The sequence below is a fragment of the Podarcis erhardii genome (assembly GCF_964252035.2).
Source record: "Podarcis erhardii genome assembly, chromosome: 8".
Taxonomy (NCBI): domain Eukaryota; kingdom Metazoa; phylum Chordata; class Lepidosauria; order Squamata; family Lacertidae; genus Podarcis; species Podarcis erhardii.
In genome coordinates, this window is record NC_138499.1 from 85373530 (window position 1) to 85398846 (window position 25317).

The 25317-nt window shown below is 44.6% G+C and overlaps 1 protein-coding gene and 1 long non-coding RNA gene across 2 annotated transcripts; both read left to right on the plus strand.

The window, feature by feature from the left end:
• Positions 1 to 382: 382 nt before the first annotated feature.
• On the plus strand, positions 383 to 22305 carry LOC309347948. Its single transcript, XR_014159065.1, has 2 exons — positions 383 to 562; positions 21781 to 22305. It is a non-coding gene; the product is annotated as an uncharacterized lncRNA (long non-coding RNA).
• Positions 1206 to 20780, plus strand: SRD5A1 (steroid 5 alpha-reductase 1). The gene is made up of 5 exons (XM_081872894.1): positions 1206 to 1687; positions 14730 to 14896; positions 15060 to 15161; positions 17971 to 18121; positions 20608 to 20780. Exons 1-5 carry the CDS (start codon positions 1353 to 1355, stop codon positions 20672 to 20674), a joined length of 822 nt encoding a protein of 273 aa, XP_081729020.1. The 5' UTR covers positions 1206 to 1352; the 3' UTR covers positions 20675 to 20780.
• Positions 22306 to 25317: the final 3012 nt, after the last annotated feature.

Below are 25317 nucleotides of genomic sequence, written 5' to 3' on the forward strand. Positions count from 1 at the left end.
CGTTCCGGAGCCCCGTTCGCATCTAGAAGCAAACGTAACCCGTGTCCGCGCGTCTGCGGGTCACGTTTAGGCGCTTCTGCGCATGCCATCATATTGAGCGTCTGCGCATGCCGCGGAGCGCAACTCGAACTCGCTAATCCCGAAGCACATTCAACCCGAGGTATGACTGTAGAGGTGTAATAACCTCAAATATTTATAAATACAGTGGTACCTCGGGTTAAGTACAGTGGTGCCTCGCAAGACGAAATTAATCCGTTCCGCGACTCTCTTCGTCTAGCAGTTTTTTCGTCTTGCGAAGCAAGCCCACTGACGGATTAGCGGATTAGCGCTATTAGCGGTTTAGTGGCTTTTAGCAGCTTATCGTCTTATCGGATAAGCGGCTTAGCGACTTAGAAAAAGGGGGGGGGAGGAAAAAAACCCCGCAGGAACTCGCAAGACATTTTCGTCTTGCGAAGCAAGCCCATAGGAAATTCGTTTTGCGAAGCACCTCCAAAGTGGAAAACTCTTTCGTCTAGCGAGTTTTCCGTCTTGCGAGGCATTCGTCTTGCGGGGCACCACTGCAGTGGCGTAGCGTGGGGGGTGCAGGGGGGGCCGGCCGCACCGGGCGCAACTTCTGGGGTTAGGGCAAATCCACGGGTTAGGGGGCGCAAATCCACGGGTTAGGGGGCGCAAATCCACGGGTTAGGGGGCGCAAATCACTTGCCTTGCCCCGGGTGCTGACAACCCACGCTACGCCACTGCCCCACTGTACTTAATTCGTTCCAGAGATCTGTTCTTAACCTGAAACTGTTCTTCACCTGAAGCACCACTTTAGCTAATGGGGCCTCCTGCTGCTGCCGCCGGAGCACGATTTCTGTTCTTATTCTGAAGCAAAGTTCTTCACCCGAGATACTATTTCTGGGTTAGCGGAGTCTGTAACCTGAAGCGTATGTAACCCGAGGTACCACTGTCATAACGTGAGGCAAGCGCACCTTTCCCCCCCCCCCAAAAAGACCCCGGGCCTAATGCTGAATGCTGTGCGCGCTCCCTTTGCAGGGGGGTGCAGCGCGCGCCGCGCATTCCACGGCGGCGCGCTCCGGCCTGGCTCTCTCTCTCTCTCTCTCTCGCGCGCGTCCCGCCCGCCCTTGTGACGCCGCGCGCCCGCTCGGCCACTCGCTCCATCGGTGCCGGCGGTGCCCCGGGCGGGCGGGCGGCGGCGGCGTCGTCCTGGGCGGGGATGGCCACGCCCGGAGCCCCCGCCCGGACACCTTCTTCCCGCGGGGTTGGCCTGGCGGCGGGGAGGTGGCCGGGGCCGGCGCCCCTTTTCTTCCCCCGCCGGCGCCCGGGCGCGCAGAGCTGAGCCGCCGCGCGCCATGGAGACGTTGGCCTGGGCGCTGCGCTGCTCGAGGGCCTTTTGGCGCCGCGTCTCCGGCCCGCCGGAGCAGCGGCTGCTGGCGGGGATGAGCTACGGGATGGTGGGCAGCATGGCGCTGGCCATGCTGGCCACGCGCTACCTGAAGATCCCCTACGGGCGCTACGCCTCGTCCGCCTACGGGCCGCCCATCCCGGCCCAGGTGGCCTGGGCGCTGCAGGAGGCGCCCGCCTTCCTCGTGCCCATGGGGCTCGTCTGGGGCAGCGACGGCGCCCGCCTCGGCTTCTGGCCCAACCGCTTCCTCCTGGCCCTCTTCGGCATCCATTACACGTACAGGTGAGCACGGCCGGCGCAGGTGAGGGGAGGTGGGGTGGGGTGGGGGGGGGTGTCCTTCCGAGGACCCGGGGAAGGAGCCCCGACGCCGGAGGGAAGCGAATTCCCCGCCGGGGTGGTTCCCTTCTTCCTCCGGCTGGATGAAATCGGCGTGCTGAAGATAGAGGTAAACACTTAACAATAGAAAATACATTTTTTTGGGGGGGGTTTCAATAATCAAAGATTGAATAATCAATATTTGGGAGGGTGCACTCTTTTCCTAACCAGAATGGGCAACAACCACCATTTGCAATACATTTTGGGGGGGGGGGTTCAATAATCAAAGATTGAATAATCAATATTCGGGAGGGTGCACCCTTTTCCTAACCAGAATGGGCAACCACCACCATGCACAATACATTTTTTTGGGGGGGGGGGTTCAATAATCAAAGATTGAATAATCAATATTCGGGAGGGTGCACCCTTTTCCTAACCAGAATGGGCAACAACCACCATGCACAATACATTTTGGGGGGGGGGGTTCAATAATCAAAGATTGAATAATCAATATTCGGGAGGGTGCACTCTTTTCCTAACCAGATTGGGCAACAACCACCATGCACAAAAGGGAATTATCAGCACTTTTTAGAAGTGCAAAGGGGGGGGGAGTGATGCGGCAACCCCTCCGCGATGTGCACCCCCACAAAAAAAGACCCCGGGCTAATGGGGAGATATGGGCATATTCAGTGACCCAACGACCTCCTTTTGCGGACCTAAGCAAATCTGGACAACGGGGGGGGGGTGTGTGCAAAGTTTTCAGAAGGACAAAAAAAAAGTGGTGGGAAGTGAAGTGCCCCCCCCAAAAAAACCTGGACTACTGAATCAGAATCAGAAGAATCAGTATTTGCATCAGCCACTGAGCCATAGCAATACAATAAAATAAAATAAAACGTACTGACGATAGAGGTAAAAACTTAACAATAGAAAATACATTTGGGGGGGTTCAATAATAAAATAGTAGATCTTATTCTAATCGTCCCCACTAAAAACCTTGCAGTTTTTGCTGTCACCTGATCACCTTGATCTGCTAAAAGACAGGGCACAGTAGCAATGGCTGAGCAACCCGGAACGGACAATAATAAAGGAGTAATAACCTCAAATATTTATAAATACAGTGGTACCTCGGGTTAAGTACTTAATTCGTAAAGGTAAAGGGACCCCTGACCATTAGGTCTAGTCGTGGGCGACTCTGGGGTTGCGGCATTCATCTCGCTTTATTGGCCGAGGGAGCCGGTGTACAGCTTCTGGGTCATGTGGCCAGCATGACAAAGCCGCTTCTGGCAAACCAGAGCAGCGCACGGAAACGCCGTTTACCTTCCCGCCAGAGCGGTACCTATTTATCTACTTGTACTTTGACGTGCTTTCGAACTGCTAGGTTGACCAGAGCCAGGGACCGAGCAACGGGAGCTCACCCCGTCGCGGGGATTTGAACCGCCAACCTTCTGATCGGCAAGTCCTGGGCTCTGTGGTTTAACCCACAGCGCCACCTGAGTCCCTATTAGAGGGGTAATAACCTCAAATCTTTATGACTAATACTAGCCTACTGATGTGTTCTGTACATGCTTAGTGGCGCCAGGCCGGTAAGCTCTCTTTGCTGGGCTAAGCAAACCCAGGCAAGGGCGGCTTTTCCCCCCAAAGGCATCATCCAGCCTGAGGAAGAATGGAACAACCCCGGCGAAAGGGGTTGGCGGGGGGGGGGGGGACATCAGGAAATAACATTCTGACAGCAGGAGCCGTTTGCTTGAGCTGAGATTCCGGCATTGCAGGGGGGTTGGCATAGATGACCCTCGGGGTCCCTTCTCACTGCGGTTCTATGATACAGCTGATGGAGAAATGCCTCTTCCGAAATAGCTTTTGACAAGCTGTGGTGAGTGAGCGTACTCCATACTGCCACTAATGGAGAGCATCGCCTTGTTTTTTTAAAAAGTGGGTCCCTCCGTAATTGGATCATAGAATTGTAGAGTCGGAAGGGATCCCAAGGGTGATCACGTGGGTGAAACAGCATTTGACATGTTTTTTCTGCCCTCTGCTCTCTCTTTCCTTTATCCTTTGTCTAACATCCAGCCTGAGGAAAAGTTCTGTGAAACTCAAAAGTTTGCCTCTGGTTTGATATCTTCTAAAAGATTGCTGGTGGCTACCAGCATGTGTGTGTGTGTGTGTGTGTGTGTGTGTGTGTACGTACTAAGTGCATGGGTAGGCAAACTAAGGCCCAGGGGCCAGATCCAGCCCAATCGCCTTCCAAATCCAGCCCATGGACGGTCCGGGAATCTGTGTTTTTACATGAGTAGAATGTATGCTTTTATTTAAAATGCATCTCTGGGTTATTTGTGGGGCATAGGAATTCGTTCATATTTTCTCCCCAAATTATAGTCCAGTCCCCCACAAGGACTGAGGGACAGTGGACCGGCCCCCTGCTGAAAAAGTTTGCTGACCCCTGTTTTGACCATTGTGACCAGTAGTCACTGGTAGCTTCTTCCATTAAATTGTTTAGCCCATTTCAAAGCCTCCACATCTTAGGGATGCAAATTCCATAGTTTAAACCACTTGCTGTGTAAAAATGAATTTCATTCTGTCTGCCCCGAAATTCCTACTATAGTCCTACCTTGGTTTTTGAATAGCTTAGTTCCTGAACGTTTTGGCTCATGAACGCTGCAAACCAGGAAGTGACTGTTCTGGTTTGCGAACTATTTTTGGAAGCCGAACATCCGACGGGGCTTCCGATTGGTTGCAGGAGCTTCCTGCAGCCATTCAGAAACCGCGCTTTGATTTCCGAACCTTTTAGAAGTCGAACAGATTCCGTTTGAATTCCAAGGTACGACTGTATTTAGCTTCATTGGACAACAAGTTTGTGCCTGTTGGTTCTAGCATTATGAAAGAGGAGAAATATGGATTGGGCAAGAGATGTGGGACATAATATAATGTTTGAAGATTGGGAAAGGTTGTGGAGGAAAGGAGTCAAGCTCACTGCATGTACGGTGTTAAAGGAAAATATTATGAAAATAATGTATAGATGGTACTTAACCCCTGTAAAATTAGCAAAGATATATCATAACATAACCTATGCTGGAAATGTAAAGAAAAAGAGGGTACCTTTTATCATATGTCGTGGGCCTGCCCCAAGGTGAAAGACTTCTGGGAGAAGATTTATAATGAATTGAAAAAAATGTTGAAATATACATTTATTAAGAAACCAGAGGCCTTTCTTCTTGGAATAACAGGTATGGAATTGCCAAAAAAAGATTTTGGTCTACCATGGCAGACCAACACGGCTACCTATCTGTAACCAAAAAAAGATGTTAGATTGTTTTTGTATGCCACAATTGCAGCTAGAATTTTGTTAGCCAAGAACTGGAAATCACAAGAAGTCCCAACAGTAAAGAAATGGCAGATGAAGATGATGGACTTTTTGGAGCTAGCCGACCTGACTGGAAGAGTCCACGACCAGGAGGAGGAAGAGTAGCGGGAGGAATGGATGAAATTCAAAGACTATTTACTTAAATACAGCGGTGCCCCGCAAGACGAATGCCTCGCAAGACGGAAAACTCGCTAGACGAAAGAGTTTTCCGGTTTGGAGGTGCTTCGGAAAACAAATTTCCTATGGGCTTGCCTCGCAAGACGAAAATGTTTTGCGAGTTCCTGCTTTTTTTTTTCCTTCCCCCTTTTTCTAAGCCGCTTATCCGCTTATCCGCTAAAAGCCGCTAAACCGCTAATAGCGCTAATCCGCTAAGCCGTCAATGGGCTTGGTTCGCAAGACGAAAAAACCGCTAGACGAAGAGACTCGCGGAACGGATTCTTTTCGTCTTGCGAGGCACCACTGTATGTTAAGATAATTTAATTGGAAAAACTTGCAAATATAAGATAGGCTTAGGATTTATATATGTGATGTTAGAGAATAATATGTTTAATATGAAAACAAAGAAAGATGTTAAGTGATTTAAGTTAATTTTATGAGAAAAAATGGTTTTGGAAAACTGTTACAATGATATACACTGAAATTCAGCCAGGGAGGAAGTCACTTAACAATGTTACTAAGATTGGATCAAGTACAGTTCAGATCTATGTTTGTTTGTCTGTTTAAAATTTTGGAAAACCAATAAAATTTATTTTGCACTATGCTGAATAGAAGCCTCTTCATATTAAGGGGGATGTCGATGCTCTTACACCTTTTGCCTCAGGCCTCAAAATCTCTTAGTTTGGAAAATGTCCTGTGTGTGTGTGTTCAACTTTCTTCTTTTGCTCGTGACCTTAACATACATTATGCTTTAAAATACCATTTTTGAACCACTGCTATTGCAGTTTGCCACATTTTAACCAGCACCCACTCTTTCTCTATTTTTCTTTTTACAACTTTGGTATCTGCCCTTTCCCCTAACATGTGACCCGATTTGTAAGGTAAGCATTGTGAATTGGGGACAGCTCAAAGGAGAAACCCAGTTCCTTCTCATCTTGTATTACTCAGCTAAGTGGAATCCTTGCTACTGCACGTTACCAAAAGCAGGGCTATTTGATCACAAGCTGTGCTTTAAAGCTGCTGTTGATATGAACGTTTACAAGTAAATGATTCATTTTTCAAAGTAATAAAAAAGTGTTGCAAAGTGCAAACGATAGCTTTTTATAAACGTAGTTGTAAAAATACGGAAAGATTCACACCATAATTACGAAGGGACCTTAATGATCTTCTCTGTATCGTTCCGTTTTTAAGCTACTGTGAGCACACATAATTCAGTGTTTAGGTAAATACGACCCAAGGTTCTTGCACCATAAAAGCTAATTTGCCTGCGTGTCTACCTCAACTATTCAGTAACGTAAAGGCAGCAAACTGCAAATACAAAAATACGTATGCAGCAGTGAATGCTGCAAAATCTAAATACTTAGACAGCAATGCATTCTGGGAAACAGAAACTTACTTTTGCATAAATAAGTCTGAGGGTTTTGATACCTTTTTTTGCTATCTTCCCCAGCGCCAATCCTATCATTAGAGTGAGGTGGCAGCTGATTTGGGTGGTCATGAAAGGGGAACTGTAGTTATTATTCACAGCCATAGTTTGAAGTAATTGAAGTTTCTGAACAATCTTCAGAGATGGCCCCATGTACAATGCATTGCAATAATCTCATCTGGATGTTACCACGGCATGACAGGGCTGTTCTTCAAGAACGGTCACAGCTGGCCTTCTGCATCACTGAAACCAGTTAGGTCTCCAGTTAACAAATGGCTCCAAGGAAGGCAGCGTGCTTGTAAACTCTTCATCTTACTTACCCAACTCTGGAATGCTATTGGACAGGCTCTGGGAGGTTCTTGCAAGATCTCGTGGGACCATCTGAGTTCCTGTGAGATCTCTCAAGAGTCTCCCCGAGCATAGTAAGCAAGTCTGTGGGCTTAAAAGCTCTTGACACACTGGGAAAACCCAGAGCAAAACAGACTTTGAGGTTCTCTGCCTTGCATAGAATTCATTTGCAGGATTTCAGCCAGCCAGCTTTCAGCTGCTACAAGATGCAATCGTACTGCACTCCGTCATTTAGTCAGAACATTGGGATCCAGATTAAATTCACACTACACCCATAATCTATAATCTAATCTAGAACTACTATAGAGTAGATCCCGGCTCCCGGCCTCTTAAGTGAGATGAGCGCACAACCTTAGAGTCGGACACGACTGGCCCGTACCTTTTACTATAGAGTAGATCTAAATTCTGGTTGAAATCAGTGCGACAAGATAAGCCATGAGTAACTTGCCCATTGGTTTTAACTACATTGATCTGGAACCAAGCCTATTAGTGGAATGCATAGGATTAAGCTAAGAGTACATTGAGAACTATGCATGAATGTATAATCAGATTAAGGTTAAACCCTGGTCTGTCAGGAGTAACACGCAATACATACAATGATTTCCAACAACTAAAGAATGTTCTGTGCATGACTGCCTTTTACGGGCTGCACAATCTAGTGGCATCTGAGTCCTTTGTTGTATTTGCAGAGTCTTCTACACAGCGGAATGATGAGCAGTACGTGCCACATACTTTACTTTACTTTATTTACACTTCAATGCTGAGAGATTACAAACATGCATCTTGCCTCTGCGAGAGCAGAGAAGCAACTCCTCTCCTCGGAAACACCGAGAGAACTGTGAAAAACAGGAAACCAGTGTACGTCACATCCAGTCTCCCATTCCCGTGGGAAACCCAACAGTACTCTGACTGTGGAATGCAAAACATTGTCCCGTGACAAGCACTTCGCTGCACAGTGAAGAAAGCAGAAACCAACACTTTGCACATGCATGTATGATGAAATGCATCTGCATTCAATGATTGGTGGTTGAAATGTTCTGTGCGTGATTGATTCCTCCCCAGATTGGAGAGGAAACAAACTATAATCTGAAATATGTGTCACTTGCACAACATCTTCAGAGGAGGTTAATATTTAAACCTTAGAATAGCTTTGGAAGTGGATATAGGCTGTAGGGTTAGAAGTAGAAGATAGGGTATTTTAAAATAGTATTATTTGTAAGTGATAAAATTTGAAGTTATTTTATGTGTGATTAAATAAAAAAAGAGGTTTAGAAATTATGATAGATGTATACTGCAAAAGATGAAGTAAAATGAATATCAGATAGGTGGGACTTGGGGAAGCCCACTTAACAATGTTTAGAAAAATAAGGATATGACAAGAATTTGTTTGTATTGTTTGTCTTTTCTGTTTGTGTTTTTTATTTGTGTTATAAAATGAATTAAAAAAAAAAATTGGGGGGAAAAACATCTTCAGAGGAGGCTTCTGCTTCCATGAGACTCTGGAAATGCAGCCGCCCCATATGGGGATCAAACTGCGGTTATCAGCACCACGCTTTAAGCAACCGTGGACACTACCAAGGGTTTTCAGAAGCCAGGAAAAACCAGGGTTTCGAAACAAACAGAAGGCTTCCTGAGCCTAGGGGGCTTCCCCATTGCAGACAGTTGCCAATGAGCATGCAGCCCATTACAGGGGGAAAGGGCAGCGCTGACATCCGCACGCACCCTCTCACTTGCGTCCTAATCTGTTCTGATCCATATCAGAGCAGGGTGGCCCTCACAGTACCCTATGGCAGCCCTGCCTCACCTACTGCTGCCTCGTGCACAAATGATAGAATATGGCTTGAAGTGAGTTTCTTTGGAAGATGCTGAAAAGCAGGACAAAAATAAGCATTTTTCACTCTATAAGACGCACCAGACCATAAGATGCACCTAGTTTTTGGAGGAGGAAATCAAGGGAAAAAAATTCTGAATCCCAGAAGCCAGAACAGCAAGAGGGATCTGGCTTCTGGGATAGCCTCTTGCTGTTCTGGCTTATGGGATAGCTGCGCCAAGCCTCTCCCGGGCAGTGGGAGGAAGGCTTCCCCAAGAGCTGCACAGCCTTTAAAGAGCGTGCGGGAAAAGCCCCCAAGAGCTCCACACACGCTCCACACAGCTCTTTAAAGGGAGCTCTGAACAGAGCCTCTCGCCTGCATTCGCTCCTTAAGACGCGCACACATTTCTCCCTTTTAGGAGGGGAAAAGTGCATCTTATACAGCGGAAAATATGGTAAATAAAGACAGCTGCTGCTTGGTGAGTCTGAAATGGAAGGGCACTCGAACCAAAAGAGGCTTTCTTTTGCTTTTCGAGTTTTTGCAGCTTGTCGTTATTTTGGGGAAAAGAAACCGTCTGGAACACTGGAAATTTCCTCCTTCACCCCAAGGAACTTGTTGTGAGCTCTCTGGGTGGAGGGCGTTTCACACTGTAAAAAGCAAATGTAGCTGCGTCCATAAGCAAAACCTCAAATCCACAGGGTCATCTTGTTTGGGTGATGGGACATTCTCCTCGGGTCTCAGGCTGCTTCTGCCTCAATGTCTCACCCCAAGGATTACATTTCTGAACCAAGGGTGACTTTTTACTTGGGTTTCTTAGCCAGGAAAACATCAAGAATGCACTTTTTTGTACTACAGCCCAGGTTTACACCAAAGATGCTGATAATGAGGAAACTGAGGGCACTGGTAACAGTTTTGTGCACTTTGCAGGCATTTTAAAACCGTGGATTAGCGAAATTATGGGAGCAGGATCACACCCATTCTCCCCTCTCAGCCTGGAACAGTCTTGGATATGGCATAGAGAGTTGTCGTTTGTGGAGGGGATTGGTGAAAATGGGATGTGCTCAAATATAAAGGGTAAAGGGACCCCTGACCATTAGGTCCAGTTGTGGCTGACTCTGGGGTTGCGGCGCTCATCTTGCTTTACTGGCCGAGGGAGCCGGCGTACAGCTTCCGGGTCATGTGGCCAGCATGACTAAGCCGCTTCTGGCGAACCAGAGCAGCGCACGCAAACGCCGTTTACCTTCCCGCTATTTATCTACTTGCACTTTGACGTGCTTTCGAACTGCTAGGTTGACAAGAGCAGGGACCGAGCTACGGGAGCTCACCCCGTTGTGGGGATTCAAACCACCAACCTTCTGATTGGCACGTCCTGGGGTCTGTGATTTAACCCACAGCTCAAATATACTTGAGTATATTTGCAGAAAAACAAATGCGAAGATTATTTAGGACAGTTCTCCACCTCCTTTACTTAGGAAAATGCAGCTGCCACTATTGAAGGGAGGCTTCAACTTTTCAGATATTAGTTTATACCAGACAGCATATGTGTTAGTATGTACAAAGGATTGGCAGGTTTCTCCTTCTATCAACACTCCAGCTTGGATAATTTTAGAGATGACTTATTTAGTAACACCTTTATTTGGATGGTTAATGTTGGGGTCTATGTATAATAAAAAGAAAGGATCTAAACCACATTTAATTTTAGCAGCTAGAAAGATACAGGGTATACAGGCTTGTCAGTTGCAGTTTGACGCACGTGCTCTTACTAAATGAACTTTATGGGATTGGAAGATAGGCAGCCTTTTTTGCGGAAGAAATAAGAAATGGGTTGAATCCGGTGTGTGCGTGCGTGATTTGCTATCTTACCATTTGAATATAGATTACCAGCAAGTACGAAATGGCAGTATCTTCAATTACAGCCTTTGCTGGAGTCTATATATGGCCCATCTGCTTTGAGATCTTCGGTATCTCCTAAGGCGTTGGAGGAAATTATTGGATCTTCCCAGAAAGAAGCTAAACCTGTACCTGTTGTTTATGAATGCTTAGTGGAACTTTGTAAGGTAGAATTTCAAGAACTCAGAGGTGCCTAGAATAGTAGGTAATTAGAATGTAATATGCAGCCTAAAGAATGAAAAATTGCTTTAGAAGAGACACAGAATATTACCTTAGAATTGAAATAGCCACCGTTCCAACAATAATTAATTGAGTGTATTGGACTCCACATTTGCATAGGAAGTCACTGTCTAATAGAGATAAACGTTGGTGATGTAACACCTTGGTTGTGGTACATGATGCAAGCTTGTCCAGTGATGCACTATTTCTGGTCTGAAGTTTTTATCCGCATTGGCATCTGTTTTGTATTGGCAAAATGTTTGTGTACTTCTAAAATATATTCTTGTAGGATGGGATTAACAGCAGGACAACAAAAGTGGGTTTTGTGAGCCCTTATGATAGCAAAAGACTCAAACTTCAAACCTGGAAGGGTAAATTCCATGGTGACAATTGGACGTATTTCATACAGGCATAGATTTTTGTGTGGATACCTATCTGGACATTTGGGGAGCTTATCTTAACTTACATATCTGACTTAAGATTTACTGATGATTTATTGTACTGTACTCAAATTGTGAACCTATTGTGGCTTTTTGGGGGGTTAGTATTATTTATATACTACTTTTAATTGTCTTTATTATTTTGTTCTCTTCCCTTTCTCTTCCTCTGTTAAATTCACAATTAAAAAAACGATTAATAAATGAATGACCAACTGACACAGGGCCTGGACTTCTACTGCATCACTGAGTCTCACCTCTGCTATTGCAGGAGCAAAGCCTCCCTCTGCCGCTGACTTGCCTATGGAGGGTTGTCGACCCAGTAGGCAGATTCTGAGGATTTCCTGTTTAGGAAAGTTTTTAACGTTTTGATCATGTTTTTAATATTCTTTTGGGAGCCGCCCAGAGTGGCTGCGGAAACCCAGCCAGATGGACAGGGTATAATAATAATAATAATAATAATAATAATAATTCCCTCCTCCTCTTTCTTCTTCTTCCCTGGAAATAGACTGGCCAGGTGCCTTGGAGATGAAGGCAAAATATACCGTATTTTTCGCTCCATAAGACACACTTTTTTCTACCTAAAAAGTAAGGGGAAATGTCTGTGCGTCTTATGGAGCGAATGCGTGGTCCCTGGAGCTGAATTGCCCAGGGGCAAAAAGCAGATTGTGGGTTTTGTTTTTTTAAAAGGAGGGAAGTGGGTGTTGAAAAAAAGCCGCTGATCGTTTGCTGATCAGGGAGAGAGATAAGGGACGCTAGAGATAAAGGAGGCTGCCTGGGAGGGGGGAGGTAAAGACAGCAAACTTGCAGAGGAGGGAAACAGGAAGACTAAAGCAATAAGGAGAGAAATTAGAAGAAGAGGAGGAGCAAAAAACTGCTCCAGCTAAGGAAAAGACACTAAGGCAAACAAGAGGGAAGGGAGTGTTGAAAGGAAGCAGATGATCGGTGGGATCAGAAGAGAGATAAGGGATGCTAGTGGAGGCTGCCTGGGAGGGCGGAGGTAAAAGCCCATGGATCCTCAGGATTTTTACAGTGGGTCACCCCAAATTCACCATCAGATTACGTCTGTGGCCACAGCATGAACCACAAAAATCATACATCCACTCTTTCGTTCAGAATATTTTTTTTCTTGTTTTCCTCCTCTAAAAACTGGGCACGTCTTATGGTCAGGTATGTCTTATGGAGCGAAAAATACGGTACATCTAATTAATAAAACAGATCTGCCTCTTGCTTCACTGTAAACAAGGAATCTTTGCTTCCCGACCTACTGTTGCCAGTCATTTCAGTCCGATGAATGCCTGCACTGGCTGAAATGAGGGCTCCCTCCAATGCTCTTGAATGATACCATATTCGATCCTGGCTCTGCAAACAGTGGGGGGGAAAAGCTTGCCTATTTCTGGACTGGATTCCTGGACACCCTTTAAGTTGCACTCTAGGAATCATCTGGTGCACAGACTATTAACATTAAATGAGCGAAGTCACTCAGCCCTCAGGAAACAATTATAGGCTCCTCCCTCCTCCCTCGCCTCTCAACAAGTCACAGGTGTCCTCCTTCCCTGCCCCACCTTCCTGCAAGACGCTTCAGTTATTTAAATAATGTGCATGAAGTGCTTTGAGCACGTTCGACTTCCAAAAGGTTCGGAAACCAAAGCACGGCTTCTGATTGGCTGCAGGAAGCGCCTGCAGCCAATAGGAAGCCCTGTTGGATGTTTGGCTTCCAAAAATAGTTCTCAAACCAGAAGTTTGCAGTGTTCGGGAGCCAAAACGTTCGGGAACTAAGCTGTTTGAAAACCAAGGTACGACTATAGTAGGAATTTCGGGGCAGACAGAACGAAATGCATTTTTACATTTAAACTATGGAATTTGGTTTAAACTGTGGAATTTGCATCCCTAAGATGTGGAGACTTTGAAATGGGCTATACAATTTAAAGAAGCTACCAGTGGCTGTTGGGATTTTTCCTCTACATGCAGCTTCACACGAAGTCAATTAAGAGTTGCCCAACAGCCAAGACTGAGCAAAGAAGAGTTATTTGCCTAGAGATATGGGACACGGGTGGCGCTGTGGGTAAAACCTCAGCGCCTAGGACTTGCCGATCGCATGGTCGGCGGTTCGAATCCCCGCGGCAGGGTGCGCTCCCGTCGTTCGGTCCCAGCGTCTGCCAACCTAGCAGTTCGAAAGCACCCCCGGGTGCAAGTAGATAAATAGGGACCGCTTACTAACGGGATGGTAAACGGCGTTCTGTGTGCTGCGCTGGCTCGCCAGATGCAGCTTGTCACGCTGGCCACGTGACCTGGAAGTGTCTACGGACAGTGCTGGCTCCCGGCCTATAGAGTGAGATGAGCGCACAACCCTAGAGTCTGTCAAGACTGGCCCGTACGGGCAGGGGTACCTTTACCTTTACTATGGGACCTTGGAGGCAGCTCTACCATAAGGTCTCACGCAGGCATAATGATTTATGACCTACTGACTGGAATGTGTTTTGTTGGTCAGTGTGGTGTTTCCGAGAGTCGTTTGGTTTTGTTAAGAGAGAGCTAGTTAAGATCCCTGTATCTGTTCCTGTATATAGTAACTTGTAGAGTCTGTTGTACATAATGTTGTTGTTGTTTAGTCGTTTAGTCGTGTCCGACTCTTCGCGACCCCATGGACCAGAGCACGCCAGGCAATCCTGTCTTCCACTGCCTCCCGCAGTTTGGTCAGACTCATGTTTGTAGCTTTGAGAACACTGTCTAACCATCTCGTCCTCTGTCGTCCCCTTCTCCTTGTGCCCTCCATCTTTCCCAACATCAGGGTCTTTTCCAGGGAGTCTTCTCCCTGGAAGAAGAGTATTGGAGCCTCAGCTTCAGGATCTGTCCTTCCATCGAGCACTCTGGGCTGATTTCCTTCAGACTGGAGAGGTTTGATCTTCTTGCAGTCCAAGGGACTCTCAAGAGTCTCCTCCAGCACCATAATTCAAAAGCATCTATTCTTTGGCAATCAGCCTTCTTTATGGTCCAGCTCTCACTTCCATACATCACTACTGGGAAAACCATAGCTGTACATAATAAACACATCTAAGTAATCAAGTTAATAGTAGCAGCATTTGTTCCTGCTTCGTCCATCCTGCCTGCAACTGATTGCTTTCTGGAACTCTGCGTATGCTCCGCTAAGGTCTGACTAAGGTCCTGCAGCAGGTCAAAGTTGCAAGACACCAACAGTGGCTACTGGTCACAATGGTCAAAATGTACTTTATGCATACTGCACAATTTGCTTAAAAGGGATTCTGTTTTCAATAAGCTTGGAGCTTAGTTTTGTGTGTGTGTGTGTGTGTTGCATTTCTGCAATGTTTAAAACTAAATAAAACCCTTAATTTTGCATTTATTCCAGGGCATTCATCTTTCCTTTCTTAATTCGTGGAGGAAAGCCAACACCTGCCATTGCATTTTTGCTAGCTTTTGTCTTCTGCGCTTATAATGGATACCTGCAGGGCCGGAGTTTGAGTAACTATGCAGAATACTCTTTAGATTGGCCAACAGTACTGCGCTTCGTTCTAGGTGAGTAACCTTAGGTACTAAATACGTCACAGATTTTCAAGTGCAGCCGTTGGTTCAGAACATCATGAAGCAAGCAGATCGGATACAGACATACCGTGGTGCATTCTCATAACTTTTTTTTTTAAGGTTGTGTTTCTAAACCAGCATTCTAATATATTTTCAGGTTTTTCAGGGTGGCTAAGTGGCCTGCTGATTAATGTGCATTCTGATAATATTTTGAGGAATCTCAGAAAACCAGGGGAAACGGGCTACAAAATACCAAGAGGTGAGTAATGTGTCATTGAAATCCTATGCTGCAAATGTGTCATTGAAACTTAAATTATTTTATAATGAAGCATTCTAACAGTAAGGGTCCCAGAGACTCAACTTGCGTTGCAAGTTGCTTGTCACAGAAGTGGATTCAAAAGGAGTAGAAGTGTTTTTTCTTATATATAAATTCCTGCGCTTATAAAGCAGGTGTTTTTTAAAGAACACAGTAAAACAGATTTTTCCTTTTTGAAAATACTCTTTAGCTATTGCCGAGACACCCGCTTTATTGACAGTAAAAGCTCTGGGGCTGCATCACTTTTCCTAGTTGTGTGTGCTCAAATCCCATTTAATTTCCATGCGAGTTAAGTATATGGAACTGGTTTTAATGAAATGCAAATGCAGAAATAGCAACCAGTCTCGCCACGCATTGCTTAGCAACCATGCAGCTCCTTATTAATGGCGACATTGTCTGTGATCCGCTCCATGCGCAGCTGTGCTTGGAAAGCACCAGTCAGCCCGCAGCATTGTCACCTTACTTCCCCCCTCCCGATGCCGCTCGCAAGGTAAAGACCCTGTAGGTTTATACGCAAAGGAAACACAAGGCTTTCCCTCCTAGCTTCTTGAGAAACATGAAGAGGAAGTTTCAAGCTGTGCCCCTGCGGGGAACGTGCCTTAGCTAAAATGCAACATTCTCGGTACAGCATGCATTTGATGGAGGCAGGCACACATTTCCCAGTACTGTGGTTCACAGCCGTGAATTCCTGAGCGTCCCATTTCTTTGCCAAGGGCATGATGCAAGTTCACTCAGTTTCAGGGCTCTTTTGTCCAAACGAGCCTGCAACTCACTACAAGGTTACTCTGTCTTCATTCTGGGATTTACTGCTAAAAAAATAATTCCTTTGAATTAAATTGTATAGCCAAGAGGGCTTCCAGAGGAATGTACAGCCATATTAAAATACAAAATAGTAAATAATAATCCAGAGAGGTTTGGAGAGGGTTTATTTACCCCACTCCACCCCCTGAGAAATTGCACACCCACCCTTAAAAGACAAGTCCAAGCCACACACTGACAGCAATACTCTCTTATCAGCTCACCAAACAAAGCTGGAGATGTGAGTTCAGTCCCCATTACGGGGAAGTGGAATATGGCCTCCCCTCCTGTTTTTCATGCCTGACCAGCGACAGCGATACCAAGCAAAAAAAGAGGAGCTCCCGATATTTGAACCCGCTTAGCCATAGCAGTAGACAGGGAAACAAGAGACACCACGGGGCATTTTGCTTTTGCCCAGCTCCCTCAAGACTCAAATACGTGCACTGAGATCACATGGGCTTCAGAAGGAGCCCATGTCGGGGGTGGGGGAACAGCTCAGGTTTCATATGCAGGGGATCACAGGTTCAAATCTAAGGCCTAGGCCTAGCACCACGCTTGAGAAGGTGGGGGAGGGAAACTTCCGGTTGGTCGCCCGATTAATGGCGGACGGGAGCTCTTTCGGCTGAAAGAGCCCTGGCACTTTGAAGATTGGGGTGACCGCGAGAGCATTGCGGAACCCCGAAAAAAAACCTCAGATTGAGCATTCTGAGGACCTGGTGTTCCGGCAGGTACCCTGAGCGACTCCCCTGCTCCCCGGTAAGCTCTAGTAAGAGCCCCGAGAGCGAGCGGGGTTGGAGACGTGGGTACTGTGGAATCGACTCGCTTTCTTCATTGCGCGAAGCTCCAAAGTCCGGCGATCGTGAGCAACCAATTTCTCTGAAAAAATTAAGATTTGGAAACCATGAGTAAAAATCTAAGGGCTAGGCCTAACACCACACTTGAGAAGGTGGGGAGGGGCTCCCACGTGAAGGCATAGTTGAACCAATTTGTAAGAGTGCTGTATGGCCCAGTTGTCCTCTTGGTCCACCCTTCCCCTAGCAACCCATGCAACCAGTGCCTCTGGTTATTTTCCCTGCTAGGCCAGCCCAGCATCCCAACAGACCCAAACATCCCTCCCTATTCCCCCATGCTGCCACATTCTTGATCAGGATCATCATGCAAACCACTGCTTTTTTTTTTGTAACGGAAACCAGAAGGGTGCAAGGAACCACCGTGTGTTTGGCTTCACCTCTAGCTTGGACTCGAGCTACCGTCTCTGACAAAAGCAGCAGCCAAGAAACAGAAACGAATCTGAGTCGAATGTGTCTGCTACAAGGGCTAAATCAAGAGTTTGCTTTCTCAGAGGATGTGGATGGAGCTACCATGTACTCCGAGCCTGGTCTTGCTCAGCTTGAGAACTACTTGCAAGCACAGATGCATCTGACTATGAAGCTCTGGATGACATTGAAGAATTGGGACAAAGAAGAGTCTTGCAAAGTACAGGATGCCACCCAGAATGATGGGGAGCTGCCCAAGGACCATCCTTTTCTCCCAGTACTAGATGCTAGTAGTCCAGAGTTGCAGATTTTTTTGCTGAGCACCAGTAAGAGGAACCCCGCAAGACGAATGCCTCGCAAGACGAAAAACCCGCTAGACGAAAGGGTTTTCCGTTTTTCGAGGCGCTTCGCAAGACGAATTTCCCTATGGGCTTGCTTCGCAAGACGAAAACGGCTTGCGAGTTTTTTCGCTTTCCCCCCTTTTTCTAAGCCGCTAATAGCCGCTAAGCCGCTAATAGCGCTAATCCGCTAGGCCGCTAGTAGGGTTGCTTCGCAAGACAAAAAAACCGCAAGACGAAGAGACTCGCGGAACGAATTATTTTCGTCTTGCGAGGCACCACTGTAACTCCCAATACTTTCGGATTTACAGTGACTTAAAGCTATCAGAGCATTAATTGCTACTACATTTTGTTCTACAGGAGGAATGTTTGAATATGTGACTGGAGCCAACTACTTTGGAGAGATTCTTGAATGGTGTGGATTTGCTCTTGCCGCCTGTACCTTGGAAAGCGCTGCTTTTGCTGTTAGTACATTCTTGATATTAGGAAGAAGGGCACAAATGCATCATCAGTAAGTTTTCAGAAATTCTGATTTCTCTTGAATTTTCATGTGGGAGTTTTAATGCATACTTTGTTTTTTTGTGATAAACCATACTTAAGGTTCCCCCTCTTCTTTGTATGGACATAGAACTTATGTTTATTATCTATATTTGCTAAGGAAAGTGACAGGGAAGCTAAATATTGAGCTGGTTTAAATCATCATTAACAGACCTTCAGTTATTCACCTTTCCCTCCATCTGGTACCCTCCAGATGTTTAAAATTCCCATCAGCCCCAGACAGCGCAGCCATGCTGATTGGGACTTATGGGAACTGTAGTCCAAAACATCTGGACAGCACCACGTCTAAGTCATTGAGAAAAATGTTGAAGTATTGGGCCCAGGTTGAATCTTGTAGCACCCCATTTGAAACTTGCCTCAGGTTTGATGAGGGAGCATTGTGAGAACTCTTTGAGCGTGATTTCCCAACCAGCTCCAAATCCTCCTTTGTTTTCCTGAAATCAAGATAAGTTACATTCCCACAGTCCGCTAACTCAGTAACCCAACCAATAACAAGGTAAACTTAATCCGGACACAAATCTGGGTTATTCTTGATAAATCCATGCTACTGATTTGTGGCCGCGGTGGCCCAGTTGGAAAAATTCACTTGGCACCAACTTTTTAAGTGTCAGGCAAAGACTTTAAAAAGCAAACAAAAAACCAGTCATTTTAACTGTCTTGATTATATACAGGTCGTGCTATCCAAAAACTCATTGTATGAAAAGTCATTTATCCAAACAAGAGGAATTAGTACTCTAACCTCGCCTATACACACCAGATTCAGATATCCAAATAGCTGGATCTGCATATAGTATTGTAAACAAATAAGCAGCCTTAAAACAAGCCTTACTTTTTTCTGTTTTACTGACCCATAACAGCCATGGTGAGAGGGAAGGGAGGCAAGAAAAGAGATTGGACAAATAAATGAGCATTTTCCCCTTCCTTGTTTGCCTTTTGCAAGGTTTTCAAGGGGTTTTCCAGGGGTTTTACAAGGCTTTTCAACCTTTTAGGGCCAAAATTCCATTGTTGGGAATTTCCCCATAGGAATCAGTGGAAATCGTGGACTCGTTATGTGAATGCTCGCCTAACAAACTATTTCCCAAGAATGCATTGTGTTTGGATAGCGAGACCTGTGTGTATTTTAAACTGACTTTTAACTGTGTTGGTACCTGCCACTTTTATGCTTGGGTGTTTTTAAAGAAAAATATTAGATTTATTACCTGCCCTTCACCTCAAAGTATCAGGGTGGGTCACAACAATGTAAAATACAACATTAAAAAATAGTTTAGAACATTACAATCAGAACTAGAACAGGTCCTAAAATAAATATATCTCAAATATATTGTTTTCACTTTGGTGCGTTAACTTTGTAAACAACTTAAAAACCTACATACGGCGATAGAGAAATGTAATAATTAAATAACAATTGCATTGTTATCAAGTTTCTTACTCCGTAAATAACCTGTTCTACATGAATTTGGGTTCTAACATACCGTATTTTTTGCTCCATAGGGTGCACCGGACCATAGGGCGCATCTAGTTTTGGGAGGAGGAAAACAAGAAAAAAATATTCTGAATCCCAGAAGCCAGAACAGCAAGAGGGATCTGACTTCTGGGATACCACGTGGCTGTTCTGGCTTCTGGGATAACCACGCCAAGCCTCTTCAGGGCAGCGGGATGAAGGCTCCCCCTGCCCGAAGAGGCTGCGCAGGGCTAAGGCAGAAGCCAGGACAGGCACATCGCTGAAGGGGCGCTGCGCAATTCTCTCTTCACAGGAAAGGTGCTGCGCAGAGAGGGAGAAGCTGCAGCGCCCTTCAGCGAAGCTGGAGAAGGAACAGGAGGAGTCCCTTCTGTTCCGCCTCTGGCTTCGCATGACAGGTGCATCGCTGATAGCCACCTGAAGCCTTTGGATCGCAGCGGGAACTCGCGCTGCACTCCGAAGGCTTCGGGTTCCTTTCGCTGAAGCCAGGAGAGTCTTGCTCTCCCGGCTTCCGCAAAAGGAACCTGAAGCCTTCGGAGCGCAGCGCAAGTTCTCGCCTCGCTCCGCAGGCTATCCCTGAAGCCTGGAGAGCGAGAGGGGTCGGTGCGCACCGACCCCTCTCGCTCTCCAGGCTTCAGAAAAAGCAACGCATAGCCTCCGGAGCGTGGAGGGAGCGCTCCCTCTGCGCTTTGGAGGCTTCGCGTTGCTATCACTGAAGCCAAGGAGCCTGCATTCGCTCCATAGGACGCACACACATTCCCCTTCATTTTTGGAGGGGAAAAGGTGCGTCCTATAGAGCGAAAAATACGGTAAATTTGGCTTTTCCTGTTCTTACCGAGGCAGTTAAGAAATGTATTTGTATTTATGAAGATTTAAGAACATGCCTGGGCCTCATTCCAGATATATGAAAGGTGGTAATGTTCTTGTTTTATACAATTTGAGCCAAACAGTACTCCTCATTTCTGCTTCTTCTCCTTCAGCTGGTACCTCAACAAGTTTGAAGACTATCCCCGCTCCAGGAAAATTCTGATTCCATTTATCTTCTGAGCTCTTCCTCACATTTCCTGCTGATTCTAAGCAATAGCTGCTGCTGTGACGAATAAGAGAAGTTAATGTTCAATAAATGTTGGCTGAAGGGGCCTCTGAATACCCACCAGGGCACTTCTGGCAATGCAAATACTGTGCTTAATGATGCAACAGGGACATTTCCCATTATAAAGTATTTTTGAATTATAGGTGCTATACCGTAACTCTTTACGAGCTCGTTATACCTCAACCTTTACAACTTAATGTTCTCTAAGGAAAAACAAAACAAATTCCTTCCAGTAGCACCTTAAAGACCAACTAAGTAAGTTCTTGGTATGAGCTTTCGTGTGCATGCACACTTCTTCAGATACCAATTCTTCAGATACCAATTCTTCAGAGAATTCTTCAGATTCTCTAAGGAACTTTCTTAACTTTCTCTAAGGAAAAGGCTCCTTACTAGGTTTCCAAAAGATGCTGAAACCTTAACCTAGGTAATTATTATATACTTCTTATTATATACTTCCGACTGCTTTTCTACTTTTAAGAATTCCAGGCAGTTAACAGACTAAATTAGAAATATGGGGTGGTTGTCATTCTTGGAGCAGACCCACGGGAATAAATCAACTTTAAGTTCATTGGTTTCATTGGGTCTATTCCGAGTATCACTTAGTTCACCCTTAATGAAAGACAAGGAGCAAAAATATACAATATAATAATACAATACAATAATAATACAATACAATACACAATATACAATATACAATACAGTGGTGCCTCGCAAGACGAAATTAATCCGTTCCGCGAGTCTCTTCGTCTAGCGGTTTTTTCGTCTTGCGAAGCAATCCCATTGACGGCTTAGCGGATTAGCGCTATTAGCGGCTTTTAGCGGCTTTTAGCAGCTTAGCGGATAAGCAGATAAGCGGCTTAGAAAAAGGGGGGGGGGACCCGCAGGAACTCGCAAGACATTTTCGTCTTGCGAAGCAAGCCCATAGGAAATTCGTTTTGCGAAGCGCCTCCAAAACGGAAAACCCTTTCGTCTAGCGGGTTTTCCGTCTTGCGAGGCATTTGGTTTGCGGGGCACCACTGTAATACAATACAATATAATAATATAAACAATAGCAGGCCAGTAGTTAAATGGCACCCTTCCCAAACAACTTAAGTTTTAACTCAGCCTTAAGTCTTATTTACTCTCTCAAAAAGCTTAACACTCCTCAAAAAGGAGAGTAGATGGATGTCTTTGGGCATGGGGTGCCAAGGCCTACGGGGAAAACCACCTCTGGCTTTTTTCAGGTGCTTTGCAGAGGAAGCAGTAGGTCCTTGGGAAACTCACTAGCTTCCTTCTCTCAGGGATGAAAGACAGAAAATAAAGCTTTTTGCTGTAATGTTCATGAAATTAAGTACTAATAGGAATTCTTTCAAAACGTTAATTCTGTTATATGCTTTGGCACACCATTTTTATTTTTTTTTAAGAAGCCTGAATAACTTTTCAGATACCTTTTAACTGAATAACTTTCTAAAGAAATGCCTAACGTAACTGGTATTATAGTTTGAAGTCTTCTTTATTCTGTTATATTTTAGACCCATTTATCCTAAACAGAACCCAATAAGGCAGACATGTATGTACAAAACTTTTTGTGTTGGGTTGTTTTTTTTTTAAAGTGATCCCATTGAGATATCAAGATCAAAATTTGCAGGTAGCTCTTAGAAGTATATTAAATAATTAATATACTTATTGGAAATTTTTAATCACGTTAATTTTTTTAACCACTTTTTAAATTTTGTAACGTTAAAATGTAAAGGAAGTCCATCATGTGACATATCGTTTTAAAGCCCATGGAGTTCTGAAGAGATTGGTATTTTTAATTTTGAAATATCTTAATTCTTGGCTGAGCTGTTAAAGGGTTTTGTGTAGTTCAGCAAGGCCAAAATTGTCATTTTTATTTTATTTTTTAATTCCAAACCATAAGTCAAAAACGGGACGAGATAAATAAAATTTAGATTTAAACTTAGTTTGGATCATTCAACAAGTGTGCTAAATATTAAGGAAAAAATGGATGACATGACATAAAAAAATTGGATCACTTGATATAAAATTTGATTTTAATTAATTTTTATAATGAAATGTTTTTAGAATCGTTGGATTATTTTGATTGTTGTTAGCCGCCCTGAGCCCAGCTTCGGCTGGGGAGGGCGGGATATAAATAAAATTTATTATTAATTATTATTATTATTATTATATGGAATAACCCAACCCAATGGATGCAGCCCATTCGATACGGAATGGGCATGTATGCAGTTGAACTGTAGGGCTACAATCCTATGCACATTTGCTAAGGGGCTAGTCTCCTTCAAATCAGTGGGGATTACTTCTGTGTAAGTACGTTATGTGTTGCTGACTGCCTAGGAACAAATCACCAACAAGAGCTCAGGGTGTTGATCAGGGACTTCAAAAATACTTGCTGCTACCTAGAAGGTGACAACTGAAGAGCGATGCCTAAAGATGTTGACCATTAGATTGATACTTGGGATGGCTGAAGCCAAAGGCATAGAACTTTCTGTGAGCAGACAAAATTGAGGACTCAATAGCTTGGAAGATGGCGGAGGCATTTACGCCACATGAAGCCAATCCATGCATGTTCTAAGAGAAGAGCACACGAGAAACTGTTGAACTATTGAGCTAGTTATTCTGGCAGGCATCTTAACCGAGGTTCGGTTTTACAGTTCTGATTAGAACTTTTTCCACTGTATCTTTGTAAACCACAGAGACTGTTGTAGTATATACATTATTTAAATGAAATAAATCAATAATAATAAAAGCAAGGTTTATCTGCCACCCTACACCACCGCCATGCAGCTGCTTGCAGTAGCTAGAAGCAGCCTCTTTGAGAATCCATGTCGCACCTGCCCAAAATTTGTACACCTTGGATATCCAGGTTGGTCAGAGAGATGTGTTGCCTTTTCTGTCACAATTATTTTTGGTGTCATAACCAGAGATTTCCTTTCCCGTCAGGGTTGGGGGCAGGAGTGGAGCCAGGAAGTTTACTTTATTTGTGGATTAACCTCCCTCCCCCCCCCCCCCCCGCTGAAAGACACTTGGTATAGAGATTTAATTTGCAGTAGGTTGTCCCATCTAGTGCTAGCAGGAGGAAAGTCGCAGCAACTCTGTGGGAAAAGGGGTGGGAAGTTGACAAAAATAGGAGAAAAGATGAAATTGTGTTTTGATTGTATAGGCTAGAAATGTTGAAATGGTAAAAAAATGAATGTATCTGCTGCCCGAATATATGTATAACCTTGCTTGCAGAAGCAGCCTCTGTATACCCCATCTATCTTCATTCCACATAATAAACCAATCTTCATTCCTTTGTTGTGTGAGCTTCTTTATTAGGCGTAAGGGTTAAAGCTATACACCGATGTTCAACAGATACATGTACAGACCACACACGAAAGGTCTTAATCCTCTCAGAGCTGTATGTTGAAGACATGGGTGTTGTGGACATGCACGTAGGTTAGACATACACCTCGTGACACTGGCAGCCTGGAGTAGCAAAATTAAAGGTTGAAACCAGAGATAAGAGGATCAGAAGAACAGAGGAAGTTGGAGGGATTTTGGAATTCAAGGAGAAATGTGTGGCCCTTAATGCATTGGATCAATAGCTTATCCCTAGAGTTGGAGTTTAAAAATTGAAAATTTGGAGCAGATTTCAGACAAAGTTGAAAAATGGCAGGCAGCAAGACACATAACTTCATGCTGTGCAAGTAAAAATAAAAAGTATTCCCACCGCTGCAGAATTTGAGTCCTTATTAAGTCCCAGAATATGACTATTTAAATTTACTAAGATTTCTGCCTGGCGTTGCTGCATAAACTGATGTTTATTTTACGATATGGATTCAAAGACTAGTATTGCTCTCCACGGCTTCACTTATATCAGTTTAACAAAGTGTTTGAACAACACAGTGGGTGGGATTCAAATGCCATCAGCCGAAGCCCTGCACCAGGGCTGTCCGGTGCACAGTGGGGCTTTCCTTCTCACTGAATTCCAGCCTATATCCATAACTCGTACCATAATCTTGAATATCATTTACCACTATAGCAGCCCCACGAGGTAGGTTACTAATATTTCCATTATATAATTTTTGTAGATAGTGGCATGTTGCCAAAAAAAAAAAAAAAAAAAAGGTACATTGGAAACAGAAAAATTGTTGCTTCAGTGAAAGTGGTGTCACTTTAATCAAAATAAATTATTGTAAAGGAAAAAAATGATTACTTTTCCATGTTTCTGGTATTCTAAGCACGAGCCAACAGGTTATGTATTAATCTTCCTTCTTTGGGGATCACTCGTAGTCGAGTAAGATTGTCTTCCATAAACACGGTTTTAACAATGAGTCCGTAAGTGACTGTGGAGGCCAATTACGTACATACATAAGCTCATAGGAAACTGCTCTGACAGGCATGGTTAGCAAAAAAAAAAAAAAAAAAAAAAAGAAACATTTTACATATGCTGTTGAGCAAAACGTTTAAGATTTAAACACAGTTCAACGGCTGAGCAATACTGCTCCCTACAGTTCTGAAGGATCCTATAATTTCAGGGAATACCCCAAGTTTCCCAGTCAGCAATTTCACCAACTACTTTCAGCATGGTAGTTCCTTCTGGAAACATTAAGGC